The sequence below is a fragment of the Neovison vison genome, chromosome X (genome assembly GCF_020171115.1).
Source record: "Neovison vison isolate M4711 chromosome X, ASM_NN_V1, whole genome shotgun sequence".
Lineage (NCBI taxonomy): Eukaryota > Metazoa > Chordata > Mammalia > Carnivora > Mustelidae > Neogale > Neogale vison.
Genome location: NC_058105.1, coordinates 105,843,104 through 105,865,709, shown reverse-complemented (window position 1 = coordinate 105,865,709; position 22,606 = coordinate 105,843,104). Strand labels below are relative to the sequence as shown.

The 22,606-nt window shown below is 39.8% G+C and overlaps 1 protein-coding gene across 5 annotated transcripts in view; it reads left to right on the top strand.

The window, feature by feature from the left end:
• Positions 1-22,606, top strand: part of GK (glycerol kinase) — an 80,080-nt gene that overhangs the window by 42,322 nt on the left and 15,152 nt on the right. For 3 of the 5 annotated variants that reach the window (XM_044235647.1, XM_044235649.1, XM_044235650.1), the window contains 7 exons: positions 927-1,036; positions 1,504-1,570; positions 2,644-2,661; positions 4,412-4,447; positions 4,828-4,895; positions 9,528-9,570; positions 10,017-10,097. In XM_044235647.1, the coding sequence (XP_044091582.1) occupies positions 927-1,036; positions 1,504-1,570; positions 2,644-2,661; positions 4,412-4,447; positions 4,828-4,895; positions 9,528-9,570; positions 10,017-10,097 (423 nt within the window). The remainder of the gene's footprint in view (positions 1-926; positions 1,037-1,503; positions 1,571-2,643; positions 2,662-4,411; positions 4,448-4,827; positions 4,896-9,527; positions 9,571-10,016; positions 10,098-22,606) is intronic. The other 2 variants (XM_044235648.1, XM_044235651.1) reach the window with 1 other exon arrangement.

Genomic DNA, 22,606 nt, shown 5'->3' with positions numbered 1-22,606 from the left:
TGGTTCAGATGGTTAAGCGTCTGCCTTCAGCTCAGGTCCTGATCCTGGGGTTCTGGGATCGAGCCCCCACATCTGGCTTCCTGCTCAGTGGGAAGCCTGCTTTCCCTCTCCCACTCCCACTGCCTGTGTTCCTGTCCCTGCTGTCTGTCTCTCTCTGTCACATAAATAAATAAGATCTTTTAAAAAATAATAAAATAAATAAATACATAGGTAAGTTGTCTCAGTAATAATTTTTCATATTAAAAGGATGTTTTGGGGGGTGCCTGGTCTCCTTAGCCACTGGAGCATACAACTATTGATTTCAGGGTTGTAATTTCATATTGGTTGTAACTTTGTATTTTCAAGTAATCTCTACCCAATATTGAGTAATTTGAAAAAAAACTTTTAAAAATAAAATCTTAAATAAATAAAAGGGTACTTTGGCTATATTGAGCTAAATAAAATATATAGTATTATTAAAATTAATTTTACCATCTTTATATTTTTAAATGTAGCTGTTAGAAAATTTAAAATTATGTATGTAGCTAGCATTGTATTTCTATTGGACACTGCTGAAAACTAGAAAATTAAATGACATATTCCATTCTCCTGCTTCATGCACTCTGCTACTGATTATGACCCTTGACAGCGTGTGAATTAAATTACAAATTAGGAGGTGCCTCCGTTGGTTGAGCATCTGACTTTTGATATTGGCTCAGGTCACAGTCCCAGGGTCCTGATTTGGAGCTCTGCATTGGACTCTGTTGCTCAGTGGGATTCTGCTTGAGGATTCTCTCCCTCTCCGTCTGCCCCTCTTCCTGCTCACATGCTCTCTCTCTCTCTCTCTCTCAACTAAATCTAAATATTTTTAAATCTTTTTAAAAATAAAAGTAAACAAATAAATAGCAAATTAGTACAAATCTAACCTGTCCTTTTATTCTGTCTAGAGTTTGACAGGAGGGGCCAATGGAGGGGTCCACTGTACGGATGTAACAAATGCAAGTAGGACAATGCTTTTCAACATTCACTCTCTGGAATGGGATAAAGAGCTCTGCGAGTGAGTTGTGTTTTGCCCTAAAAAGCATTTCCCATTACTATTTACTATTTATAACCTAAATCTTACCATTTTCTTATGTTGATGAAACACCAAACTTGGTCGATATCTCAATATAATATATAAGTCTATACTGTGTATTCAAAAAAGAGACTATTGTTGAATATATAGCAAACAGGCCAAATTCTCTTGATTAGGAAGTTAGGTTTCTTTAGGAAAGTACGTTGTTAAAAAAAAAAAAAAGTACTTTGTTTTCTGTGTGCTTCCTGTTTTTTATTGGCTTTGTATAAATATAGAATGATAAATACCCAAACATACAACTATGTTCTGCTGGCTTATTATTTAAGTCCATGCTCAAATATGTCCATTTTTAATGCTATTTACATTTTTGTCTTTAAAAACATATAAATGTTTCTAGATCTTTATTTAAAATAGTGTTATATAACCAGTCTTATCTTACTGTTTTTCAGATTTTTTGAAATTCCGATGAAGATTCTTCCAAATGTCCGGAGTTCTTCTGAGATCTATGGCCTAATGGTAAAAAAAAAAAAAAAAAAAAAAAAATTCATTTAAAAAAAAACTTTACTATTCAGAATTCAAAAGTCAGTTGTGTGACATTTTCTAGTTTGAGAGTTGTGACTTTTCTGTAAGTGTGGTAGTATATAAAATAAGAATTTAGTGCTGCTTAAATAGTTCTATAACTTAAAAATTTTAGAATCCTTTTTACCAGTTGGTTTTATATTTCATAAACTTTAATTGGCCGTTCTTTAATTATTCTACTTTCAAAGTATTAATGGAATAATTAACTATAGAGGGTGGCATGGGAATGTTTGAGCCTGTTTATTCTTTTAGTTGAAATAACTTGAGTAGTTTGTAGTTACAATTTAGAGGAAGGACTCTTCACATTTTATTGTTCTTTCTCCTGTTGTATGTCTTTTCATGGCCAGACCACATTTTTATATTAGAGTTTTTGTCAGCCTGAGCAAAACTTTAGCAAAGAAACTGAAAACAAAGAGTCTGTTTCTGATTTGTGATTGCTAATTAAACTGGCTTCCATAAGGGACATTTTACTCTTGGTTTCACTAAAACTGGGAGAAAAATTACTTTTAGCAAAGAGTGTGCTTAGCATCATTGAGGATCTCTGATTACACGTCAGGGATGAAAACCTCCAGGAGGATTTGAACTGGTATTTGAGCACAAAAATCTAGAATTTACGATAAAATTTAAAAATATGTCTAAGGCCAGTTACCAGAAAAATACATTGTTTAGACATTTCATGACAAATAATAGAGACTGTACTTATAGAGCTAATAATAATAGAGTTGATTACTAAGTGCTCTGGATAAAGCTTGAGCAGAGTTCGTAAATATTTCATTTCTAAAAAAGCCTTCTAAAGCTCATGGAAGTTTCTAAGAGAAGCACAGCGCAACTGCAGTAAAAGTGCTTGGATGACTTCATAGCTGTCTACAGACTGCGTTGGGTCAGAGAAAAAAACTTATCTTGAGAAACAGTTTTAGAGAATGGTTGGAAAAGCATTTACTGGCCTAGTTTTTTTCTTGTATTTAAAATATTGTGCTTCTGTCCTCCTTTTCCCCCCTTGCTGACTATAGAAAATCTCTCATAGCCTGGTGAGTAGGTTGCCCACCAATTATGCTACCCATTCATTTGGAAAAGATACAGTGCATTTCCGTTTAGTTTTAGACAAGAAGTCCCTTTACTAAGCAGATTTATCTAGAATCTCCATGACCCTCCAAATTGCTATAAGCTCTAGACAAGCTCTAGGTTTTCTTTAAACTCAGTCATGTCTGTTTTTAAGTTTCCCATAAACTTAATAAAGTTCCCATAAACTTTGAAAGTGGTGTTTCAAAGTAAAAGACTAAGCTAGTTTCCTGGAATGAGAAATTCTGATACTCCCATGACAAAGTACAGTTGTGATGTGCTTTGGGCTTTGGCGTTGACAGGGAAATTAGATGTGGTTTTTAAATGTCCTAAATGCCTATTATAAGTGATACTTGACCAGCCTTTCAGACTAGTTAGTTGGAAATGCACTGTCACTTTTTCTGCATGCTTCACCAGAGGATGTTCCCAGGAATCCTCCAGAGGAACCCCCCGCCCCTGTGAAGGAAAAGGAGCGCTTTATGTGCTGGAATGCACATGAGTAGATCCCGCTGGTAGTTTGATAATACCTCCATAGTGTCAGCAAAGCCTTCTCGTATTTATATGAAGATAGACAGCCTCTCGGTTTCCTACGGGTTCACTTTCAGTTCCTTACGAAGTGTACCCTTCACTTATTATCCAGGTTCAGGTTTCCTAAGAGTATATCCAGTAAATAAAAAAGAGAGGTCTTGAATTAAACGGAAGGCATGAAAGAAATAAAATAATATCCACCATCTAGAAGATGTTTTCTATTTTGTACAGGGTTTCCACATATATGCTGTTGCTTCCTTACTGTAGCTATGTGAGGCAGCTTCTGTTCTTCTAGATAGGGAATCTGAAGCTCTTAGAGGCTCACCAGTGGGAGACCAAGGGGGCAGTCCATAGAAAGGTTTTTTTGGCCCTTTTCCTAGTACATCACACTACTTCGTGGATCACGTTCCTTCCCCCTAATTCCTTAATACCAGTAGAAATTGCTTTGTATTAGAATTTTCAAAAAAAAATGAAGTTTGGTAAAATACACAGCCACTTAAATCTCATTTTTTTCCTCTGGAATGCTAGCCATATTTGATCTAAATAAAACCACTATGTGTGACCTAAATTAACTCTTGCTATCTAAATTTGAAAAATGATGTCGGCTATGAACAAATAATACCCAATACCCAAATGCTCTTGGGTTTCTTCTCTCAAAAGCAGTTTGGATAAGGAAGGATACTTGGTAAAATATAACCTTCCAAAATGAGGCTGTTCCATGCCAGTTTGATAGTTCCAAAATGAGGCTGTTCCATGCCAGTTTGATAGCTATTCATGTTTGTTTTAAAGGATGTGTTAGTTTTCCTTATTAATGGCAACGATAACAAAGAGCTATCAGACCTAGGCATTCATGTTACCTAGACTCCATTTTATATATCAAGAAACTGAGACCTAGAGAGGTTTCAGCAGCCTGCTCAGGGACTTAACACTAACTAACCAAGAGTAGACCCCTTGTCTTCTGATTCCCAGCCCAGTGTTTGACGTCCATTCACCAATACCATGTGTTGTCTTGTCATTCTAGAAATATGTCTCGTATCTGTCATTGAACCACATATGTAGTTGAAACACTTGCTTTGTCTTGTCTGCCCACATGCTCTGGCATGTTGTTGTTTGTGTTCATTCCTGTTGCAGTTGTGTTAGTAGAGATAATAGTTTGTGATTACTCATAATCCTTTTTTAAAATTTTATTAGAAAGCTGGGGCCTTGGAAGGTGTGCCAATATCTGGGGTAAGTTTCCTCTCCCTGCTACTTCCCCAACCCTACCTGCTTCCATGTGAGGGGATTTTCTTCCTCTATCTTAATCAGTCTGCCCCTTCTGAAACTATGGAAGAAAGGTGAATGCCGCAGAATTGGCTGATTTTTGTTCTTAAGGTGACACAGTGTGGGCTACTGGGAACATTTTGACCAAATTCTAACTCTTCCTTCCCATATCTAATATCTTGTAGGGGATATTAGGAAACAGGGAAATGGCCAAATGGAATCAATGCATAAATCAAGACAGTTCATTCCTTGATAAAGAAGAAAAGGAAAAATAAATCCTATGGCTGCTCTAAAGGGGAAAGTAATGGTACTGTCTTAGTGTTCTTTATTGTCATTTATTCTTTCAGTGTTTGGGGGACCAGTCTGCTGCATTGGTGGGACAAATGTGCTTCCAGGATGGTCAAGCCAAAAATACGTGAGTTGAAGAAACAGAGTTGAAGAAACAGACCGCAAAACCAGTAGTGATTTGTTTGTTTGTTTATCCCTTTGGTCATTTGAATGAGGAAAACCTGTTGAAGTTCATCCAGGCTAAAAATCAATAGCTTAGGAGTTCCAATAAGTTTTTTGCCATTTAGTTTTCCTTCTCTTCTTCAAATAAAATACATTATGCCATATGTAAACATACTGCTGAGGCTTGAAAAGATCTTAATTCAATACATTTTTCATCCAGAAACTAAATTTTGGTTTAAAGCATTAATGGTTTTGGTTAGGTGGGGGTGGGGAGTAGAGGAGGGCAGAGCAGAGGGGAGGAAGAGCCATGATTTAAACTATGTTTCAGGGGCATCTGGCTGGCTCAGTCTGTACAGCATGTGACTCATAATCTCAGGGTCGCGAGTTCAATTCCCAGGTTGGGTGTAGAGAATACTTTAATAAATGTTTGGGGCACCTAGGTGGCTCAGGTGGTTAAGCATCTGTCTTCAGCTCAAGTCATGATCCCAGCATCCTGGAATCGAGCCCCACATCAGGTTCCCTGCTTGTTGGAGAGCCTGCTCCTCTCTCTCCCTCTGCCTGCCATTCTGCTTACTTGTACTCTCTATCTCTCTGTCAAATAAATACATTCTTTTTTTTAAAAAAGTGTTCTGAAATAAGACATTGCAACATATGAAGTTTCCAGTATTCATTATGAGAGTAATTTGGGAAAAATAAATATGGAGATAAAATATTCATAGTTTTCTCCAAATATTACAGAATATTGCTTACTAAGACTCTCCCATGTGCTTTGAGGTTCGAGGCTCCTTCTTAATTGTTTAGAATAAAACAAAGTCATACAGTTTCCCTTTCATGAAAGGTGGAATGATCTTTCTTCCAAAGAAAGAAGTAGTTTCTTTGGCGATGCTGTCATCATTGCTCAGTGTGGGGAGGCGGGAGTTGGTCTTCTCTCGCCCTGCCTCTGGCCCTCAACCCCCACCGCCCTTGCCCAGCTCATGCTCTCTCTTACTGGCTATCTCTCTCTCTCAAATAAATAAAATCTTTAATTTTTTTTAACTTAAAGAAAAAATTTCAAAATGAACTGTAGTTCTCCACATACACTGATCCTGCCCTAGTCTTTCTCACTAAATTGTAAAGATACATTTTTGTGGGATTTTTCAATGCTGTTTTCCTGGCATTGTGCTTTCTCCTCATTACCTAGAGTTTCTCCTTCTACAAGAAGTAGGAGGAGGTGTGCCAGGGTGGCTCAGTGGGTTAAGGCCTCTGCCTTTGGCTCAGGTCATGATCCCGGAGTCCTGGGATCGAGCCCTGCGTCGGGCTCTCTGCTCAGTGGGGAGCCTGCTTCCTCCTCTCTTTCTGCCTGCCTCTCTTCCTACTTGTGATCTCTGTCAAAGAAATGAACAAAATCTTTAAAAAAAGTAGTAGAAGGGGGGCGCCTGAGTGGCTCAGTGGTTAATCCGCTGCCTTCGGCTCGGGTCATGATCTCAGGGTCCTGGGATCGAGTCCCACGTCGGGCTCTCTGCTCAGCAGGGAGCCTGCTTCCTTCTCTCTCTGCCTGCCTCTCTGCCTACTTGTGATCTCTCTCTCTCTCTCTGTCAAATAAATAAATAAATAATCTTTAAAAAAAAAAGTAGTAGAAGGAATGATGGAAGTAGAGGTTTGGTGAATTTGTTTCCTAATCTTGTCTCCTTACTACTTCTTCTTAGGAATCTGTAACAAGCCCCATATCTAAGCGACAAGATTTCTTGCATTTTTCAGATAAGAAGACTTGTTCAGAGTAGTTAAGCTAGTAAGTGAAATAAGTGGTCTTTCCCCCCAGATCCATCTGATTCCACTTAGCTGGGGCTCTGAACCTCTCTTGTGTTACTGTACTCTGTGTAGGAGAGAAGCACATTGACCGAGCAGGAGACGATCTACATTTATTTTTTTCTAGAGGATTTCCTAATTATGTCATCAATGTTAACAGCAGTGATTAAATTCTTCTTTTGTGGATAATGGAATGTCTAGCCTTTTTAATAAATAGCTCCTGTGGTCTGGCGTGCTCAGCGGTCCTCATGTGGCAGTGTGACATCATCTGTGTGAGGTTTGGTCAGGGAGGAGGGGAGATTGGTAAAGTCTTTGCAGATCAAGGTATCCTGAGGTTATGACTGAGAGAGCTTGAACAAGCGTGAGCATAGGTCTGGGAACATCCTCTTTCTTCTGGCTTCTAGGCAGCTGCACCAGGAGTCAACAGACACATTGGAAAACTAGGCTCTTGCCCCTCCGCCCTTTTTCCTTTGCCAGGCATGCTAGTGCTAGTAAATCAGAGGGTCTCTCTCCTCTGTCAGGTACCTAGCACGGTGTAGAGCACATGGGACGTTCCGTATAAAATTGTTGGTTTTTCCTCCTCTTTGGACTGCCTTCCTGTGGAAGTGTTACCACACAAGTCCTGGAAGGTTAATCTAAGCCAGGGAGGGCTTATGAAGTACCTCCGCAGCCACTGTGCGTTGTATTTTTTGGAGTCTGAGTGAGACCAGATGGGAGTTGTAAAATGAATGAGAGAGAAGCGATGGTCAAAATGAAGTCCAAAGAGGTTGCAGAGGGTGGGGCTGAGAATTGACTCAGTCTCTTCAAACCTCAGCAGGGAGCACAAGACAGGTAGCTCAGAATTCACTGGAAAGCCCATCTCTGTTTTGGTGCCGAGGAACGGATTATGGGTGATTCTCATTTTTCTTTTCTGCTTTTCTGTATTTCCTGATTTTTCGTGAATGAATATGGATTATTGGAACATTTAATTTTGCTTTTAAGGACAAGAACCTAAGATAGATGACCTCTCTCCCCAGAGGCATTAAGTATTCTAAAGGAAGCCTCGACCCTCATGGCTTCGGCTGGGGCCATTCACCCTCTTCCTGTGGGCCAGCTTTGGCTCTTTCCTCCATGAGGGAGAGTGGGCAGCCTTTGCCTCCACAGAGGTTAGAAAAGTCAGACATCTCTCTGGGATGCTTAAACACAGTACCATCTTGAGAAAGGATAGGCAGCCCATATAAATGCTGAAGGCTCCATGTATGTTTGATGTCTGGGAAGAAAAAAATCATAAAATTTCAGAGGAAAATAATTGCCTGTGTACTGCTTTGCTGATTGTGGCCTATAGATAGCAAGAGTCTCTTCATACATTGATAATGCTCATTAATTACATATGAAGTATACTCACTTAAGAATTCACTTTTATTAAATGCCTTGAGCCTCTGTGTCAGTTTGGTACTTTCAGACTTATATACTGTTGTTCGGTGTGCAGGGTGTTAATATGGGGGCTAAATTGTAAAGACTTCTCCTTTAAAAATGTGAAATAGGTAATTAACTTTTTAAGCCTTGAAACAGATAATCATTTTAAAGAATATTTATTAAAGGAGATTAACTTAAATTCATAGCTTTTCCAGCATTGTGGAAATAAAAGGGTATTGTGATTTGTGTGTTTTCCTTCATAAATGTATTATTACCCATACATAATCTTAGTTGACTGGTGTCTTTAAAAATGTAGATTCTTCTTAATCACATGCTCCCTGAATCTGTTGGCTGTTTGTCTATAGGCAAAGAATATATTTGAGTGAAAAGAGATAGACCGACATGGGTTACTTCTTATTCACAACAGTGGTGCCGGGAAAAATATTTGCTAGAAAAAAAAAAAATTGCCCTTTGTTTCTGTTTGCTTTACACCCACATGATGGGGCCTGCTGACTTAGTGCTTACTAGTGGTGATTTCTGCTGTGATCCTTCTGCCTGGCACTAAACTGAGTGCTCCCTGTTTTCCCACCTGCTGGAACATCAAATTGCACAGCAGCAAGGCTCATGAGGAGGGATCCCAAGCCTTGGCAGAATGGTTTGTATAGCGCCAAGGGTGACAGTCACAGCCAGCTCCATGGAAGTGAACCTTACTGGTATCACTTTGGATTACGTCTCTGCCTGGCACACGTCAAAACTACTCACTCACATCCAAATGCCAGACTTGTTGCAGAGTCCAAAGCTTGTACTTTATATGGCTGCCGTAAAATAAATTCACTTCTTCCAGGGCAGCCACGTTCCATTCTCGCTCTGACCCTCCCACCTGTTAGAATGGCCTGCCCTGCGGAGAGAATGGGAAAGTGAGGCCTTTAGTAGCTTTCTTCTCTATGCCACTCTGGTCACTGAGGTCCATCTCCACTTGCCCGCATTCTGGTCCTAGCCTCCCCGCTCCAGGGCAGAAGATAGCAGTTCACAATTGTACTAAGGACAGAGCTAAGCAGCCAGCCCCATGGGTGAAATGCGTCATTCCACGTGGGTTAGAAGCAATGTCACTGGGACTGGGATGTAGAATTTGTTGTCATTTGGTGGTATTTTATACACAGCCCTGGATTGTGACTAGGCACTAAATGCTATGCTTGTATTTTTCCATTAGGATTACACGAAGTACGTCTTCTAGACTTAGTCTTCAAACAAAACGTTATTCCAAAAGGAATATGTAATGCTTGTAAACTTTTGAAAATTGTCCAAAACTTTAAGATAATGACTTACTGTATGTCAAGTTTAAATGATTTGTATTATTGATGTTTCATGATTTATTTTTAATAACCTTGTCACACTGTTCTTCTTCCCCTAACTATAGATATGGAACGGGCTGTTTCTTACTATGTAATACAGGCCGCAAGGTTGGTTTTGAAAGTCTTTTCTAACTTCATATAAATAATGCTTGAGTATAATTTGCTATTAAGTTACTTAATCTGCAGATTTTATTTAATCTTTATTAGTGTTTAATTTAGAGCTCAATAAAAATTATGAAAATCACGAAATTTAAGTGGCTCTAGTAAGAACTATTTTAGGTTCTTGGAAATTTTTATGTGTGTTTTTGATTGTTGGTGGGATATCTATACTAAGGCTATGTCAGATTCTTAATGCAAATCTAATTTGGAACAAGGAATAAACATTTTGTACTGTTTAAATGTGTTGTTCTTAAGACTGGTAATTTTGACTCTTTTTTAAATTGTTACATGTTTATTGAATTATTGTTATACTTAGGTCACCTTAGCTTTAAAAAATACTTTTCTGCTATCTTTTTATTTTCCTGGCTACTGAAATATTTTTCTCTTTCCTACAGTGTGTGTTTTCTGAGCATGGTCTTCTGACCACAGTGGCTTATAAGCTTGGCAGAGACAAACCAGTGTATTATGCCTTGGAAGTAAGTAGTTTTCAATTAATATGGGTAGTATGGCAAAGAATCAAAGCCAGTGAAAATCATGATGCTTTCTAACACCTTTTCTGGTTAATCTTAATATGTAGGACTAAAAAAAAATTCAGCTTTTTTTTTCTTGGCTTTTGGTTGAGTAGAAGGAACTTGGAATTGAGCTGGGGACAGGACTCCCAGGAGATCTTGAGTATATGGGCACCTTGTTTCTTTTTCCAGTCCTTGCGGCACCTTGTAGCTGCTTGACTTGCTCTCCAAGTATTTCTGTTAGCTGGAAAATTCTGTGTTTTATAACTACAATGCCCCAGTGTTCCAAAGAGAACCACTGGGTGCAAAACCAGAGGAACTCTGTTCACGTGTCTCCCCATAAAAATAGGTTTTGTGTCCAGTTTTGATTTGGAAAAGAAAGTGAGGAGATTTTATGCCATGTTTCAGTAGAAGTATTTGTTTTAAACACATTTGTAAATTCTAGTAGGAATAGATCAGTCTAAGTCTGTAGGAAATGTTGAATTTATATTAGAGCCATTACTTTCATTGGTAAGGTGAAAGAAGCAGTATTCTTTTTATCAAATCACATATATATTCTTTTTTTTAAGATTTTATTTTTAAGTATCTCTATACCCAGTGTGGGGCTCAAACTGACCCCCAAGTCACATGCTCTACTGACCGAGCCAGCCAGGCACACCCCCTAGTCTTTTGTTGTTGCTGCTGAATATAGTGGACACACAGTGTTACATTAGATTCAGGAGTACAGCTTAGTGATTTAGCAAGCTTACGCATTTGTGCTCACCACAGCTATAGCTCCCATGTGTCCCATACGGCGCTATTATAGTATTACTACCTACATTCCTTATGCTGTGCCTCTTATTCCTGTGACTTACTGATTCTGTAACTGGAAGCCTCTGTCTCCTCCCCTTCACCCATTTAGCCCATTCCCCACTCCTCCCCTTAGATACATTTGTCAAAGCCATCTCTTTACAATTCATTTTAAATCGTTCCCGTGAAATGTACAAATATACAGTTGATCTGAAGGCTTACTGAGGCTTGTTTCTTAAAGTGTCTGATGATAATTTGGCCACAAGTGTTAAGACTTCTGTTTATAGTTCATAACTGGAATTGAGACCTCTTGACTCCCTTCATTCTTTTTACTTGACCCCCCCCCCCAGTCCTCTGGCAACCACCCTTCTGGTTCTCTGTATCCATGAGTTTTGTTTGATTTTGTTCATTTGTTTTGTTTTTTAGGTTCCACATAAAAGTAATATATAAATTTCTCTTTCTCTTTCTGACTTATTTCACATGGCCTAATACCCTCAAGTTTCATCCATGTTGTTGCAGATAGTAAGATTTCATTCTTTTTATGTCTGAGTAGGATTCCTAAACACCTCCGTGTCTATCCATAGATCTATAGTATGTATATGCATATTCTCAATATTCCTTATATATATATTCCTATGTATATAAAACACAGTATTCATTTATATATATAATGTATATGTATATATTTATTAGAGATGTATATATGTGTACACAGACACACACACGCACACACACACACACACACACACACACACACACCCTTTACATAATCCCTATGCATTCATCCATTGATGAATACTTAGGTTGTTTCATATCTTGGTTACTACAAATAATGCTGCAGTAAACATAGGGGTATATACGTCTTTTTGAAATTAGTGTTTTTTTTTATTAGTTGCTCTGCCTAGAGCATGAAGAATTTATTTCCATTTTTTTCTTGCCCCCCCTCCTGACATTAAGCACTGTGCTCTCCCCCACCCCCTTCTCTATGGATAATAGAAGCACTTCGGAAACATTTGGTTATGTAATAATGGTATCACATCATTTCTCAAAAGTTGAATTCCTATAAGCCTTGTCCTGCTCTGTTTACCCATGTGGAAAGTGCTTGGTACAGAGCTGGGCACATGAAGTATGTACTATGTGTTAAAAGTTACCTAGGGCAATTGAGGAAGCTAGCTGCTCTCTTTTTTCCTTATACTGGACATAGTCTACTAGAATTACAGATGCCTTAAACATGGAAAGGGCCCCTAGATAGGGCTTACCTGATCTTCACTTCCCTCTCAACATGAAGAGCCTTTTCTTCTTTTCTTCACTGCTAGCCCTCCATCTTCTGTTTGAAGATAGCACCAAAGACTGCTTCTTACCAACACCTGTACCACTGGACCTGGATCAGTTGCCAAGAGCATTCAAATACTAGGGGGTGGCTTTTGCTTTTTTGGGTCTTTCCACTCCTAGATAAACTTCTCCAGTGCCCTGATGTCATACGGTTTCTGGATGCTTTCTAGTTCTGGACTGCATTACATGTATTCCAATTTGTCAGAATCTTCCAGAATGGAATAGAATACTCTACATGTAATCAGACTTGTACTCACTAGTGTGATTTATTTCTCTCTGACCATAAACACTGCTTCTGCTACTCTAGCCTGAGAGTTCATTAATTTAGTCTAAAAACCCCATCGTATCATTGGCTCCAGGAGCAGATGTTAAAATATCTGGCTCTTTTTCAAATGATTCATTGTCATGTCACGTCCTCTCCATTCTGTATTGGTGTGGATCTTTTTTTTTCCCCTCTTTAAGTAATCTCTACACTCAAGCTGAAGCTTGAACTCATGACCCCGAGATCAAGAGTCACATGCTCTACCAACCGAGCAAGCCAGGTGCCCCTGCAGATCTTTTGTTAATCTATATTCAAGTCTTTGCTTCTTCCTGTCAAATTTAACGATACTGATTTCAGCCTACGGTGACACAGTCTAGATTCTTTGACACTCTTTAATCTGTTACTTGTCCAGTTTTGCCTCATCTGGAAACTTAACAAGTATATGCTTTAAGGTTTTGTTTCGGTTCACATAATTTTTTAAAACATTCATAGAATCTTTTCACACCACTGGGTGTGGTACATAAACAAAGAATCTTGGAACACTGAAAAAATAAAATAAACAAAGAAATAAATGAATAAAAGATTCATAGAATTTTAAAGCTGAAGGGGATGGTAGATGAGACTGACAACAGGCTTTGTTATGTCCTCACAAGGCATTTGAGAGGAGGAAGTGAAATTGGAGTCACTTGGCCATGGTAACTTTCGACAGCTAGTTAGCCGCAGATCCAGGATACAAATTCAGGTTATTGGATATCAAAATCTAGACACCTGGCTACTCCTCTGCCATCTCCAGTCTCCTGAGTCCATTTCTTTTCAGTGCATCTCGGGTGTGTCCCTCACTTTGTCTGCTAACCCCGCAGCCTGCCTAAGCCACAACATATGCACTTACAACACACACGTTCGCAGTAGGAAATAGGATTTTTTCTTTTTTTCCCCTGTATCATCTTTGTTTCAAGTAACAGACATGTAAAAAAATTGTACCAAACCAAAAAAGAGGGCAAAGCATAAAGCTACACTGGTAGAACTGTTTCTCAGTCAATTCCTGCTAATCCCACTTGGTCACACCACTTCCATTTTTGGTAAGTGCTTACAAAGTGTGTATTTAATAATCATTTATTTAATTTGACAGATTGGTAGGGTTGGCAGTCTGAGGTATTAAAAACTTCCTCTCTGTTCTTAAAAACTGAAACCGTAGCTGCCCATCTTAAGTCTTTTAATCTTGCATTCTCCCTCTGCTGATTTAAAAGGAGCAGCATGCATTTCCTGTCATCATTGTTTTGGGTTTCTTTTCTTTTCTGGGTACCTTTACATTTTGTAGATACTATTTTAACCATCCTTGGGTATCTGACTCAATCTCAGGATTGTGAGTTCAAGCCCCACACTGGGTGTGGAGCCAACTTTAAAAAAGTGTATTACTTAACTGTATATTTTCTTAGCAGTGTTGATAGTTGTTTAGTAATTTGAATGTCCCACCCATGATGATGACTTAGAATGCTTTTCCTGTCACCTCTACCAGCAATCCTGTCACTGAGTTTTAAAGTTTTCATTTCCACCCCGCCCCTGCCTTTTTTTTTTTTTAAGTAGGCTCCTTGCCCAGCCCAGAGCCCACAGGGCTCCAACTGTGAGATCAAGATTTGAGCTGAGATCAGGAGGAATGTCAGCACCAGATGCTTGAACCATCTGAGCCCCCCTGGGCGCCCCTCTGTTTTTCTTAAGCAGGCAGTATTTCTCTTTTCTTATCAGTAGATAACAAATCATACCTAAGGGCTTATTTTATCATTTTTTTGGTGTCCAGTATCATTTTGGGGGGGTCAGACCTTTTATGGCACTCCCCCTATTTTTTCTTGCAGAAGGGCCTCCTTTTGTGGTTCTAAGAGCCTCAGGCAGTAAGCCTGTTCATTTTAGGTTTGTTGTTATTTTGCCCTCTCTCTGGGGTGGGTATAAAATCTTGGGTGATACCAATGTGTTCTTCTACATCCCTTCTGGCCATTTTTGTTGCTAATGAGACCTCTGATCTAAATTTGGTTTCTCTTAGAGATAAACCTGGCTTATCTTCTGGGGATGGGGGTATGGTTAACATGTTCTTATCGCAGATGTTCTACACTTTTACTATGATGTGCCTGGGTTTAGGTTTGATTTTACTTTTCCTATTGGATATATTAGATAGAAGTCTGTTTTCGGTTCTAGAAAATCCTCAGCAGTTATCTCTTTGAGCACTGTTACTCTACTCTTACCTCCGGCCTTTTGTGCAGTTGCTATTTTATGGATTTTGAAACGTTTCGGTTCTTTTATATATTTTTCATCCCCTTGCTTCTCTGTGCTGCATCCCTGGCTAGTCCTCCCTCCCTACCTTACATTCCAAACTCTTTTTTTTTTTAAAGATTTTATTTATTTATTTGACAGAGATCACAAGTAGGCAGAGAGGCAGGCAGAGAGAGAGAGAGAGAGAGAGGAAGGGAAGCAGGCTCCCTGCTGAGCAGAGAGCCTGAGAAGGGGCTCGATCTCGGGACCGGAGCGGAAGGCAGAGCCTTAACCCACTGAGCCATCCAGGCACCCCCCAAATTCTTTCTTTAAAACAAACAAAGCAGGGATGCCTGGGTGGCTCAGTCGTTTAAGTGCCTGTCTTTGGCTCAGGTCATGATCCAAAGATTTTGGGATTGAGTCCCGCATGGAGCTCCCTGCTTGTGCTTGCTTGCTCTCTCTCTCTCTGACAAATAAATCAATAAAACCTTTAAAAAATAAAGCAAATCAAAACTTTTTTATTGTGAAATATAAAACACGTACAGAAAGATGCATAAAATACCACTTGTACATCTTGACAAATGATGATAAAGGGAAGACCCATGTATCCTCTACCCAGGGCAGGACACAGAACACTGCCAACAGCCAGGAACCTGTGTGCCCCACCAACTCCCAGCCTCTCCCTCCCCCCTAAGGTCACCAGTGCCCTGGCTTTTATTATAGTCACTTCCTTACTTTTCTTTATAGTTCCAGCACTTGAGAGTACAACCCTCAGGGCGCCTGGGTGGCTCAGTCAGTCAAGGACCTGCCTTCTGCTCAGGTCATGATCTCGGGCCCTGGGATTGAGCCCTGAGTTGGGCTCCCTGCTCAGGGGGGAGTCGCTTTTCCCTCTCCCTCCTCCCACTTGCCTGTGCGTGCTCTCTCTCAAATAAATAAATAAAATCTTTATTTAAAAATACATGTAACCCTTAAAACCAGAGTTGAGTTTTCATGTTTTTAATACTTTGTATATTAAAAAGAGAAAAGCAAAGGTGAGAGAGACTGAGTTATACAGTATATATTCTTTCATGGGGCTTCTCTCACTCAGCATCACATCTCTGAGATTCTCTGTGGTATTACCTAGAGCTTTGACATCATTCCTTTTCATCACTGTATGAAAATGCCATGGTGTAGTGTTTATCCAACTGTTGATGACCTTTTAGTTGCTTTTTCTTTTCGTCTCTGATGAAAAGTACTGCTGTGAACATTTCTGTATACCTCTGCTATATCCATCTTGCTGTGGGAATAGAATATGTGTATCTTCCCTTTGGGTAGAGGACTGCAGACTGTTTTTCTCAGTGGAGGCAGCAAGTTAACTACCACGTGCAGTGTATTGGAACGCCGTCTCCTCATCTTGTTCCTTCTAGAGTTGACCCCACCTATTATACTCTTAAATTTGACTCAGTAGCTTCATTTATTTCCACCATTTTTAACTGGTATTTGTTCATACCCACCTTATCTTGTTTTATTTCTCTCTTCTTTGCTTCATAATTTCATGGCTGTTTTTCAAAAATGGAAATCATGCTTCAATTTATCTCTTTGAATTCTTCCAGCACTGACTTATTTAAAGTCCTTGTCAGATTAAAGTGACTTCTCTTCCAGCTATTAAGGCTTGTCGACTGATTTCGTGGTAATTTCTTCATGTATTTTGGACTTTTTACTTCCCGTCTCATCTTCTATTAAGCCATAGCCTTTGTCAGCCAATAGTTCTCCGTAGGCAAGCAGGAGAGCGCCACCTAGCACCTGGCTTCGAGCACTGAAGCTGATACTATCCTTGTCTTTCGCAAGCAAGCCACATTGGACCCCTTTCCCTTGGAGGAGCTGGCTCCTGGCCCCCACTCCTGCTTCCTGATGCATACAGAAAACCGAAGCAGAACCTCCTATGCTTGTGGTCTCAAGCCCTGCTCAGTTGTGCATTTCTGTTTCTGTACCCCTCGACCGCTGCTCTGCGTTTGAGTCAGCATGTGTTTAAGTTTTAGTGTTTCCTTTTTCCATTTTGCCCTGTTATCCTCTGTGTCTAGAACAGAGAGAGGGGATTTTTAAAGTGCAAACTCACCATTTCTGATGTGGACATCACCAAGAGAATTCTTTTTTTTCCTCCCTCCTCCCTGGCATATGATTCATCTGGTCCTGATACGTTAACCTCTGTAGGTTCCTATTTTCATTATCAGTAAAAAGGAATTGGGACACATGATCCTTGAGTTGTTCTAAGACTTTAAAACTCCTCTTAAACTGCTTCAGTTTGTCCCACTCGTTCACTAGAAATTTTTCCTTCTTATTCTTTTTTTCCCCTTTTTATTCTTTAAAGACTTTTTAAAGTAGTCTCTGCACCCAACATGGGGCTCGAACTCAAAACCCTGAGATCAAGAGTCACATGCTCCACCAACTGAGCCAGCTGGATGCCCCTGCCAGAAAATCTTTCTTAGTGGTGGAAGAGGTTGAAGCAAAATAGAGCAGTTGAGTAGGTCTGCCTTTTCTCTGCCATCTGTTAATAGGATGCCATCTTCCTTAAGCTGTGCTTCTCCCTTCTGTTGTTTATCTTTTTCTAAATATTATTTCACAAAACAGAAATCCTTTAGGGGCTTTTAATATTTATGACGTTGAGATTACTTAGGATTTGAGACTTGCATATTCTGTATTGTGTCACTGAGATGCAAGTTCCCTGAGGCCACGGTACTTGTCTGTTTGCTTCACCACTGTTGGAGCAGGCTGGCATCGAATAGATACTCAGTAAATACTGTTTACATGCCAAATCCCAAGGCCATTTTCTTTAAATATATTTGACAGACAGAGATCACAAGCAGGCAGAGAGAGAGAGAGAGAGAGGAGGAAGCAGGCTCCCCGCAGAGCAGAGAGCCCAATGCGGGGCCCGATCCCAGGACCCTGAGATCATGACCTGAGCCGAAGGCAGAGGCCTTAACCCACTGAGCCACCCAGGTGCCCCCCAAGGCCATTTTTGTCTTTATAAATAGGAGTTGCAAAGAGGACTTCTGTATAGTCGCCCTTGGTTTCTTACGTCGTTTCTCCCATCTCTTTTTTGATATGATTGATGATGATAGTGTATTGAGATTTCCTTTTTAGAGTTTTTCATCTTTTTTTTTTTTAAAGATTTTATTTATTTGAGAGAGAGAGAGAGAAAACTCAGGCGGGGGATGGGAGGGAGTAGAGGGAGAAGCAGACTCCCCAGTGAGTGGAGAGCCTGACACAGCTCCTGATCCCAGGACCCGGGGATCATGAACTGAGCGCCACCCAAGTGCCCTGAGTTTTTCATCCTTCTTAAGCCAGATACTCCATTTTTGGTATAAGCCTGTATGTTAGTTACCTGTTGCTTTGTAACAGTCTTACCACAAAGGTAAGTGGCTTACAACCACTTGACTCAACAAAGCCGCAGTCAAGGTGTTGGCTAAGGCTGTGGTCTCATCTAATGTTCCGTCTCCTTCTAGGCCCCCTCACTCAGATATTGACTGAGTTCAGTTCCTTTTGGTTGCAGCACTGAGGGCTTCAGTTTCTTGGTTGTGTGCCAAAGGCTGCCCTCATTTCCTAGAGGCCACCCAGTTTCATCTCACATGAAGACCCCAACAGAGGACCCCTGTACTTTTTCTCAAAGCCAGCAGGGAAGGGAGAGAGTCCGTTTAACAGCCGTGGTAATCTTTGTAGCTTAATCATGTATCCTGCATCATGGGTCCCCCATCACCATTGATGTGCTGTTGATTGGAAGCAAGTCCTAAGTCCCACTGCGCCCAAGGAGAGAGGATCCCCCATGGGCAGGAGGTGGGGACCATCAAGGTCACCTTAATTAAGGATCTGTCTGCCATAGCCTGTAAACGTTGTTCATGGACTTCTGTAATGTAATATCCTGGAAAGTATACTTTCTGAGCGGTAAATCCTTTTTATCTTAATTTCCTAACTTGTTACTGAAGTATTAATAATACAGATTACATTTTAAAAATAATGGTCCCCGGTTTAACTCTAGGTTTCAGTTCTCTCTTCTGTGTAATTAAAAATGCTATGGAGTTAGATTTTGCATTTGTAATCTTAAACACAAATTAAGTACAGTATAAATTATATATACAGATGCATATTACTGTCGCATGCACAAAGCTATGTTTACTGTGCCTAATGGATGATTTTAAGCAATTTGAGGATAATCTTAATTTTACGTAATTTTTTCTCCATACCCACTGATTTTAACCGTAACTGCCTTGTATCATACAACTAAGCCATATCCTGAGACGTTTCCTTTATGTGGATACTATTCATGGCAAAGAGCTCTTGAGGAAAAGTATATTTGTCTGCTATGACATTACGTCAGATATACTTTATTATCTTTTGTTGTTGTTGTTAGAGAACACGCACAAGCATAAGCAGGGGTTTGGGGGAGGAGCAGAGGGAGAGGGAGAAAGAGAGTCTTTTTATTATTTTATAAAGATTTTTATTTATTTGTTTGTGTGTGGGGGGGTGCACAAGTAGGAGGAGCAGGCAGAAGGAGAGAAGCAGGACTCTCCCACCAATGGGGGACTGGATCCCAGGACCCCTGAGATCATGACCTGAGCTGAAGGCAGAGGCTTAACCCACTGAGCCACCCAGGCACCCCTACTTCATTATTTTTAATCTGCTTTTCTGATAGCCTGTTTTTTAGCCTTCCAATTAACAGGCTATGTATTTAGTTGTTTTTTTAAAAGATTTTATTTAAGAGAGAGAGAGCCTGAGTAGGGTGGGGAAGGGCAAAGGGAGAGGGACAAGCAGACTCCTCACAAGCACGGAGCCCTATGTGTATCTCACCCCAGGACCCTGAGATCACAACCTGAGCTGAAGACAGATGCATAACCAACTGAGCCACCCAGGCACCCTTAGTTTTTAAATTATTTATTCCTCTTGTCCTATTCATCATTTCATTTATTTTTCTTTACACCTTCTCATTCCTATTATGTCTTTCTTCGAGTACAGCTATTCATTTTCTATGCTCCTTTCCCTGGGTCAAGCCTTCGAAGTAGAGTTCATTCATGTTTGTAGACAAGACACTGAAGTATTGGGTCTTAATATTTAGGATGTAGTCGATGGTAACTTATTTGATAGCAAGTAGACTGTCACCATCTATCATTTTAGGCTTCTTTTCCTGTACCCTTTTTTTCCTGCCCTTCTTGAAAGCATTATACCGTCTTCCACTTTATCCCCTGCCTCTGAATTCAGAAGAAAGCATCTTTTGTGAATTTGGAGGTTTCTTTCAGTTTTATTAATTGTTTAGAAGGCTAGCTAATACCATGTATTATGTCCAGGTACCAAAATTACATTCTTATTTCAGATGACTCTTCTTTTTTTTTTTTAAGATTTTATTTATTTATTTGGCAGGCAGAGATCACAAGTAGGCAGAGAGGCAGGCAGAGAGAGAGAGAGGAGGAAAGCAGGCTCCCTGCTGAGCAGAGAGCCCAATGCGGGACTCGATCCCAGGACCCTGAGATCATGACCTGAGCCGAAGGCAGCGGCTCAACCCACTGAGCCTCCCAGGCCCCCTCAGATGACTCTTCTTAATCTACCTTTTATTTTCTTATATTGAGTTTATTTTTTTTGCTTACAGGCAAACACTCCTATCTATATACTCCTGATAACCAAATTTAAAATAATTTTCTCCCGGAGCCTTGAGAGTGGCTTTATATATTTTTTCTTTTGTTTCAATCAAAGTGATGCCCTCTGGCTCATGACCCGTTACTTTTCATGAAAACCTTGATACTCCTTTTGCCAAAACAAATTACTTCCTCTCCAAAAAAAAAAAAAAAAAGTATCTAAGCATATCGTATACTGCCTTTTCAGTGGAAATGAGGTTTATCAGTATTTGGTTTCCCAAAGTATAAAGTTCCACTAGCTGATAACCACAAAACCATTACACTAGACTCGTAGCCCAGCAGCTGTTTGAAGTTCATTAGTTTACTCACCTAGAAATACTGAAAATATTTGCATTTCTTGGTTAGATACAGTTTAGGCCCAGTGTCTTTTGAGAGTATAAGGAGAAAGGGACACCTGTTTTTAGAATTGTATCTAGAATTGTGTTGTCCAATACAGTAAGCCACTAGGATTATGTGTCTAGTCCAAACTGAGATGTGGTGTTAAGTGTAAATGTATTCCTGATTTCAAAGACTTAGTATCAAAAAATCAAATACCTCAATAATTTTTATATTGATTACATGTTGCAGTGATGGCATTGTTAATATATTGGAGTAAACACAATATATTACTATTTAACTTGTCTCATTTTACTTTATTAATATGGTAGGTACAAAATTTAAATGACATATGTAGTTGATATTTCTATTGAATAATGCTGGTCTAGAAAATCTTACACATTTATTTGTTTTTAACAGCTACTATCTTGGAATTGTTTGCTTCCAAAGGAAATTTGAGAGGAAAATTCTAAAGTCTTTAGTTTTCCTTGATGATTCCACTAAGTACACACATACATGACATATCAAAGCTAGGAAGTGTATTGAAAACTTCTCCACAGAGACGGTGGGTTAGAGTCTTTTCAAGGTATTTGTTGAATTGGGCTCTTTTCCCCATTTTTAAAGCCTCATTAAATTTGCCCGGTGATGTCAGATCTCTTCTTCAGTAATTTTTTTTATAGCTAAAACGAAACGCTGCTGTATAAAGAGAAAGACTGTGGCAGTCTGCTGCTTTGCAGTAACATATAGCTTCTCACAGAAACTATGAATGCTAGAACGAGTCCTCGTGTTCCGCGTCTAGTTTGTTTATAGTCTGGAAGTTGACAGCAAGGAGGGATGGCCATCTATAATTTAGTTAATTGAATTGGAGGCAGGGAGGTAGGCAACAGATTAGAAACATTCTGCTTTCGGGCACCTGGATGGCTCAGTGGTTAAGCCGCTGCCTTCGGCTCAGGTCAAGATCTCAGGGTCCTGGGATCGAGTCCCGCATCGGGCTCTCTGCTCAGCAGGGAGCCTGCTTCCCTCTCTCTCTCTCTGCCTGCCTCTCCGTCTACTTGTGATTTCTCTCTGTCAAATAAATAAGTAAAATCTTTAAAAAAAAAAAGAAAGAAACATTCTGCTTTCTGTACTTAACCTCACCTGATATTTGGTTTGGGATGACTCTGGAAGTAATTTACATTAATAATCTGTATGAATGAAACATCAGAAACAAAAAACCTTCTTTGAAATTCCTAATGGTTTGTTCTGGTACTTTTTTTAAGCTATTTTTTTTAGAGATTTTATTTATTTATTTGACAGAGATCACAAGTAGGCAGAGAGGCAGACAGAAAGAGCGGGGGAAGCAAGCTCCCTGCCGAGCAGAGAGCCCAATTCAGGGCTCGATCCCAGGACTCTGGGATCATGACCCAAGCCGAAGGCAGAGGCTTTAACCCACTGAGCCACCTGGGTGCCCTTGGTACTTTTTTTTTGGCCCCACCCAGGATCTTTTTATAATAGCTTTATTGAGATACGGTTCACATATCACACGATTCACCCTTTTAAAGCCTACAGTTCAGTGGTTTTCAGTATACAGAGTCCTGCAACCATCACCACAGTCCAACATTAGAACATTTTTATCACCCCGAAGAATAACTGCACCACCCCAACTCGAAGCACCCACTAATCTATTCTTTGTCTCTGTGGTATCTTATTACGGACATTTCCATATAAATGGAATTGTGTACCTTACGGATCTTTTGTGACTAGCTCTTTTCACTTGGTGTAGTATTTTCAAGGTTCATGTTACAGCAGAGCTGCTTTCCTTCTCATGACCAAATGATATTCCATTGTGTGAATATACCTGATTTATTTGTCCATTCTTCAGCCAGTGGAATTTGGAT